This window comes from Alosa sapidissima, chromosome 13, assembly GCF_018492685.1.
Source record: "Alosa sapidissima isolate fAloSap1 chromosome 13, fAloSap1.pri, whole genome shotgun sequence".
Classification (NCBI taxonomy): Eukaryota; Metazoa; Chordata; class Actinopteri; order Clupeiformes; family Clupeidae; genus Alosa; species Alosa sapidissima.
Window position 1 is genome coordinate 7,054,177 of NC_055969.1, and position 7,500 is coordinate 7,061,676.

The 7,500-nt window shown below is 45.4% G+C and overlaps 1 protein-coding gene across 25 annotated transcripts in view; it reads right to left on the reverse strand.

Moving 5' to 3' along the window:
- LOC121679904 (formin-binding protein 1) overlaps positions 1-7,500 on the reverse strand; it is a 72,217-nt gene that overhangs the window by 15,261 nt on the left and 49,456 nt on the right. For 17 of the 25 annotated variants that reach the window (XR_006021465.1, XR_006021462.1, XR_006021467.1 and 14 more), the window contains exons 6-10: positions 7,304-7,408; positions 5,919-5,933; positions 3,883-4,011; positions 3,554-3,700; positions 2,136-2,327 (exon numbers count right to left, since the gene is read on the reverse strand). Coding sequence is in view for 1 of the 25 variants with exons in the window: in XM_042058965.1 (XP_041914899.1) it covers positions 2,136-2,327; positions 3,554-3,700; positions 3,883-4,011; positions 5,919-5,933; positions 7,304-7,408 (588 nt within the window). In the remaining 24 variants the exon portion in view is untranslated. The remainder of the gene's footprint in view (positions 1-2,135; positions 2,328-3,553; positions 3,701-3,882; positions 4,012-5,918; positions 5,934-7,303; positions 7,409-7,500) is intronic. The other 8 variants (XR_006021464.1, XR_006021476.1, XR_006021475.1 and 5 more) reach the window with 1 other exon arrangement.

A 7,500-nucleotide genomic window follows, 5' to 3' on the forward strand; every position in this document is an offset into this window, starting at 1 on the left:
CTAACGGCTAACACATGCTGCATGAACACACACACACACACACACACTCCCTTGCTGACTCACTCTCACACACACACACACACACACACTCACACCCGGTCTCACACAAGCCTAACAAGCTCAGATATCACACCAATCAACTCTACCTGACCTTTACACAATAACAAACCAACAGGGACAATGTAACACAGTACAAAATCTATATGCAGACAACATACTGTATTGCTCTAAAGCATTTGTGTTGCTGCACTTGTATTCATACCTGAACTAAATCAGTTAGCTAAATGTTCTCACAGTATATGCCACATCTAAACAAGAGCATATCTGAAGATTAGGAAAGTGTTATCTTTGTTGGAAAGTGTGTGTGTGTGTGTGTGTGTGTGTGTGTGTGTGTGTGTGTGTGTGTGTGTGTGTGTTTATGATCGAAAGCTCAATAAGTATACTGACGAAAGGTCCCAATGCACTGACATACACATTGAAACACCAATAACAAAGGACAGCATAGATGCACAGGATGGAAACATGCATACACATGTCACTATCTTTTAAAGGGAATATGGAACAAACCTGGGGCCTATGCCGCACAATGTATACAGTAATGCATACAATCTCTCTCTCTCTCTCTCTCTCTCTCTCTCTCACACACACACACACACATACACACACACACATACACACCCAAGCACTGCAATACACTAATCCTGTGATCCCGTTGTCCATCGTACGCATCTTATCAGTAGTAAGTTATACGAAAAAACGGAAGTTGCGCAAAATTACGCAATGACAGGCCCATTTCAAGTCGTCTGACATGAAGCAATCTCATGCAAGCCAGAGGACCCCCAAGTTCGGCAGCAAGTTCTTACGACTTGAAAACAAAGATGGCTGCACCCTGTGTTTGTGTTAAGTAGCTGTGGTATTTTACTCTTATATTGACTGCTGAGCAAATGTGAATGTCCATTTCGATTACTCGTACACATTCCAATGCCTAAAGGGTATGTGTTATGTTGTCTTGTTGTTTGTGGAATACTGTGAAATGTGTTGTTTATCCATTGGTGTTGGTAAAAGTGGCTAGCAATGTTGCTGTGTTGCTAAAAATAAACGCTAGACAACATTATGTTACTCGAGGTGTAAACCGGCGATTAATTGGTCTTTGACTCATTGTACTGGAACGCTTCTTACGAGGAAGTGACGTCATTTCACAAGTTACAGGTTGTCACAAGCCGTCAGCATGGACAATGGGATCACAGCATAACACTCCTACTAATCAGCTGGTTATACACCCAATCCAAGCATCAAGTTAAAGTCCAGCCTAGCCATTCAGAAGCAAGTTATTGTGGTGGGAGGGCCATTCTGGGAAAGCCCACAGTAGAAACAGAGGAAAGAGAATGAGGAAGAGGAGGAGAGGGGATGAAGACCAGACCCTATGATTAAATCTGAAACAGCAAAGAAGGTGGGATCATGAAATCGCTGGGCTACAGGAGGGGATTTGGGTGCTGGGGTCAAAGTTCACAGGCAGCTGGGGATTGTAGTCTTTTGGTTTTGTTTTGGCCTATTTAGGTTGACTGGTGAAAGCATGTTGCAGTCCAGGCGGGGTGGGGTGGAAAGTTGCTTTTGGTTAGTGTTGACGTGTTGTGTCACGCGTCGTTGACACGCTCGCAGTTGTTACGACGGTTAGAAATGACCGTTTTAGTCAGCCGTGAGGTCATGACCAGGGGGAGAGGAGGAAGGAATTGAGGATAACAACAGCAATAACAAACACACAAAACAAACCAACAAACAAATACAATAACAAACAGGAAGAGCGATGCTGATGGCTCAGGACTCACAGAGGGGAGCCGTATGGAAGGGGGGATAATGGCTGAACTGAAAGGAAAGATGAACAGAGCACTTCTCTCTTCTACCCTCCCTCCGCCCAAACTCCCCCCCCCCAAACAAAATGATATTTCTTCACCCAGGGCCAGGTCTAGGAGGCCAAGGGCATGCTGATCAAGTCCTGATACACATTACCCATAGTGCATAGTGCCAACAATTCTATAGAAAGATGTACACAGTATGGGTACAGTGAGGGAGCATGCACATGTGATTTGTGTGTGTGTGTGTGAGTGTGTGCGCGCGCCTATGTGTGTGTGTGCTACCTTGTTCTTCTTGATGAAAGGCCACAGTTTGCCCGGTCGCTTGGCCGACTTTTCGGGCTTGCTCTCGCCGCGCGAGTTGGACAGGCTGGTCTCCGAGACGGCCCTCTTCATCGCCTGGCCGTAGTCTTCAAACTCCACATCGCCCGGGGGCTCAAAGCCCGACTTGAATGAGTCCACCACCTGCTTGGAGTCCTGCAAATGGAGTGGATAAAATCCAGGAATACATCAAAATCCAGGAATAAAGGAAAATACCTGTAAACTTATTACGTAATCTTAATCTACAATGTACAATCTTAATCTAAAGTACAATGATGTGGCAATGAGGATTTGTATTCACTCTGTACTCTTGAATTTCCCCTTGGGGATCAATAAAGTATCTATCTATCTATCTATCTATCTATCTATCTATCTATCTATCTTGTGTCATCTTTTGTTTGGCAGATAGGTTTCTCAGTCATTTATTTGGAACTTTGGTGGAATCTACTAACTGTAGCACTACAATGGTACTGTAGCATTGGGTCATCTGTGGAATAGGTCACCAAGCAGTTAAGAACAGATTCTCTCTCTCTTTCTCTCTCTCTCTCTCTCTTTCTCACACACACACACACACACACACACACACACACACACACACACACACACACACACACACACAGAGAGAGAGCAAAAGAAAGAAAGAGCCCATCCTGCAGTAGTTCAGTGATCTAATGATCTAGTGATTACTCAAGAGAGAGAACAGCGGGAGTGGTAAGAGGGAGGAGAGGCCGACGAGGAAGAGGATTGGGAAGAAGTGATGTGACATCACAGAGAAAGAAACAAGAGAGAGAGAAAGTGTGTGTGTCAAATAGAAAGAGAGAGAGAGAAAGAGAGAGAGAGAGGAAAAAAAGCTCTTTGAAACACAAGGAGCTGATCACACACACACACACACACACACACACACACACACACACACACACACAACCGCAGTGTGCTGAGGAACAGGAAACTCCCTTGTTAACCTGGCAAACCTTGACCATCTGACCATCTGCTCTTACAACACAAACACGGGCGTGGCAGGTGAGCCCAGAGCAGGAGGGGAGGAAGGGAGGAGATGGCTGGACAGAGGGGTCAAGAGACACACAGGGGAGGACAGAGAGGAGGAGGAGGTGGATGTTCAGCACAAGGGGGATCTGCTGGGTACTACTGTGGGTACTACGTACTGCATCTCTCTGTTTACACTGACTTCCATCTGCTTTCCAGTGACTATATACACCATTGATTAGACCAGTATATATTGATTTATCTTAGAATATATTGATTTATCTATTATCAGTATATTATTGAGTTTGTGTGTGTGTGTGTGTGTGTGTGTGTGTGTGTGTGTGTGTGTGTGTGTGTATGCGTGTGTGTGTGTGTGTGTGTGTGTGTGTTATACTTACATTCTTGGCCTCAATTGATTCTGCAGCTTTAGTCATGCCGTCTAGGCACTTGCCCACGATGGGCAGGATGGTGCGGTCCACCTCAGCGAAGGTGCGCATGGACTCTCCCAACCGCTCAATCCTCCTCTCCTCCATGTCCTGGATTTTCTGTTTATGATCAAACAAAGATTGGAGTGTGAATATGTGCTTTTTGCAGATTTGCGTCAAGGTGTGTGTGTGTGCGTGCGTGCGTGCGTGCGTGCGTGCGTGTGTGTGTGTGTGTATGTGTGTGTGTGTGTGTGTGTGTGTGTGTGAGTGAGAGAGTTTGCTTTAATTTTGGTGAATCATACCTGAAATATGGTGGGGATGATGGAGTAGTAATGGTCATTTTGCTCCTGGTTGAATTTCTGCAGGTAAGCTGCATATTCATTCTTACTGTCTGAAGCCATCTGGTGTCTCATTTGAGCTTGCTGCCTCGCCTGAGAGATAGAAGGAAAAAATGGAAACAGAAAGGGGGGGGGGGTTATGTAAGAATTTCTGCTCCATTATCTACTGCTGTACAAATGAACAAGACGGGTTAACTGAGGTACTGACATCATGTTTCATAAACACATAAATCACACATACGATCCGAAGAGACAAAAACAGCACTTGCACACCTGCACTGTATTCATACAGAGAGATACACACACTGTCCTGCATGTTTGCCTTATACACTCAACACCTCTATCTCACTTCAGATGCCAAATTTAAACAGTTATGCGAGAAAACCTTTCCACTGAAACAGACCTTCACACACACACATTCATAGAAACACACATTCAAAGGAATTCACTGTACATTCACACACAGTCCATAGAAACTGTGAACCTCTCGGCAGCTTTACACCAGGTGGTGAGATCAAAAAAAAAGCCAACCAAGCTCAAGGATTTTGCCGCACTGGCTTTCAATCTGGGCCTTCTTTACTGCATTCACACAGCATTCTTAATGTCTTTCATTCATCTCGCTGCTTTCAGAACAAGCCTGTGAAGCCCTGAGAGGCCCTTCTGCACACATTCACCCAAGGACAGACAGACAGGCAGACAGACAGACAGGCAGAAAGACAGACAGACAGACAGGCTGACAGGCAGACAGACAGACAGGCTGACAGGCAGACAGGCAGACAGACTGACTGACGCCGACAGACCCAAAAACAGCTCAAGAGAAAGGTACAGTAGCAGCAGGGAAGACAGATAGCGTGGGTGAGAGATCAAGAGATTATTAGGCGTATTTTCTGTGCTAAAGCATGAGTGTGAGAACGACCATGTGTGTGTGTTTGGGTTTCCTGATGTGAGTGCATTTGCATGTGCAAGTGCGTGCATGCTAGCTTGCGCCTTGCTAGGACCATGCAAAAAGGCTAGAAGCACACGGGCAGCAGAAACAGGTATAACCCCCCCCCCCCCCCTCTCTCTCCAAACACACACACACACACACACACACACTTCTAACACACACAATTCTAACACACACACACACACGCACACACACACTCACACACACACACACACACACACACACACACACACACACACACAGGAGCCTGGCCTGGTTGGCAAAGCACAGGATAACAAGTCACGGAGAGGTGGCAGATGTCAGTGTCGCCATGGCAGCCTGCAAACCTGAAACCATAGCAATAAGCTACTTCCTGTTGTACTCCAGGAAAACCAAACCACTGTACCAGGCCCCTCCACGTTACCAAAGAAACGAATCAGTCACACTAGGTGTTGATTTATCGCTTCCTGTGAAAAACCCCACAGGCTTGCATACGCTTACACACACACACACACACACACACACACACACACACACACGCACACATTTTCATGACGAAGCACCAGCAGACAAATAAACAGGTACATCTTAATTCCCAACTAGGACACAGACATAAAGCCTGTCTTTTTCGCCGTTATTAGGTATCTGTGCACCTCCCCGGCTGATGGACAGTAAGACTTGGGAGTGTGTGTTGGTATTACAACAAACATTCACAGCCATGCTGCTTGTGAAGCGTGACTGACAGCCTTACTTAGTGGGCTTGAGTGTGTGTGTGTGTGTGTGTGTGTGTGTGTGTGTGTGTGTGTGTGTTTGTTTGTTTGTGTGTGTGTTTGTGTGCATGCCTGTGTACCAGACAGACAGACAGATAAAAAGGAGTGTGAGTGAGGGAATACAGTGTGAGAGTGAGTGCTTAATGTGTGTGTGTTTGTGTGTGTGTGTGTGTGTGTGTGTGTGTGTGTGTGTGTGTGTGTGTGTGTGTGTGTGTATGTATATGTGAGACTTATATATAGGGTCATATGACAAACACGTAGCAACAGTGGCTTTCTACATAAGGCACATGGCACCTTGCACCTACCTTATTGTAACATCGCTTCAAGGCAAAGTGGGGAATAAGGTACACACACACACACACACACACACACACAAGAGTTAGCTTGAAGGTCATTGTTCAAGGAGAGTCTGCACACATCTCTTTCTCTCTATTACACACTAACACATCCACCCATCCACACACACACACCATAAAATCAAAACACTGCACAACGGTTGGAGACGATTAAGCTGTTTAAACTTGGCCAAGCAGCGCTATCGTAGTTGAAAAATCATACCCCATTAATCTTAACAAAAAAATGCAACAATGTTTCAAGAGGGATTTAGTCACAATCCAGCAACAACAGCATGGCTCACTCACACAAACGCTCCAAAAATACAGTCATATTTTCCAGACGCCGTTTAACACAGACCAAATTACAACAGGGACACCAATTTAAAGCACAGTGTTTCCAGGACAACCGCAGTAGGATGCTTCACGGTACAGGAATGCCACGGCGACAACAGACATGGGCAAGGAGCCAATCGGAGGTGAGGAACAGTCATGTGACATGAGTAAGAGCCAATGGCTTACAAGTGAAGGAGAAAGTGGTGGGGAAAAAACTCAAGTGAGATTTAACAGTGATGTGTGAGGAGTGAGGTCATGTTATTCTGCAATGAAGGAAAACACACACACACACACACACACACACACACACACACACTCACAGACCCACAGACACACACAAACACACACACACACATACACACAATTAGTCACACATACTATTTATGCTCTAATCCCTGTTTTTTTTAGGTGAATGTTATGTGTCAATTTTTTTTGTGTGTGTGTGTGTGTGTGTGTGTGTGTGTGTGTGTGTGAGATAGAGGAGTAAGTGCACGACTATCTGTGGCATTTACACCAGGCACCATCATAAACCATGTTGATATTGGGGTCTTAGTTTGTTGTTCATGGAATATGTGCTGCCCATGGAATAAGCTGCCCATGAAAATAGATAAACCCTGTAGTTATAATTCTACAGACAGAGACACACTTAACTTAACGTAAAGTCTGTACTATGTAATACAACAGTAGAAACTGACTTATCAGCGCAGACAGACATGAAAACACACATGGCGAGAGGGAGAGAGAGAGAGAGAGAGAGAGAGAGAGAGAAATACCAACAATAGTGAGACTTGGCCAACCTTTCCAAGAGAAAGCACAAATGAAAGGAAGGAAGGGAGAGAATACCCGCCACCCCCCCCCCCCACCCACCCCCCCAACATGTATCAACATACAAACACACCCACACGCACACATACACTTGCTCTCACATGCATATATAGTGTATATGCATACACAAACACACACACACACACTCCCAACACACAGATGAACATGTCCTACATGGTGTGCACATATGTCTGTACCTTCTCCACGTCTGCTTTCGTTACGTTGATGTCGGCGTCCATCTTGTCAAAGTACTGCTGGGCTCTGTCCGCCTCCTTGCAGTCTCTCTCAAAGCGCCTCTTGCTCTGCGGGCAGCAACCACAAGGACAGGGAGAGGAAGAGAATCAGAGGGATATTTACCACAGCAATACAAACTCTGTATCTCAATTCACAAATG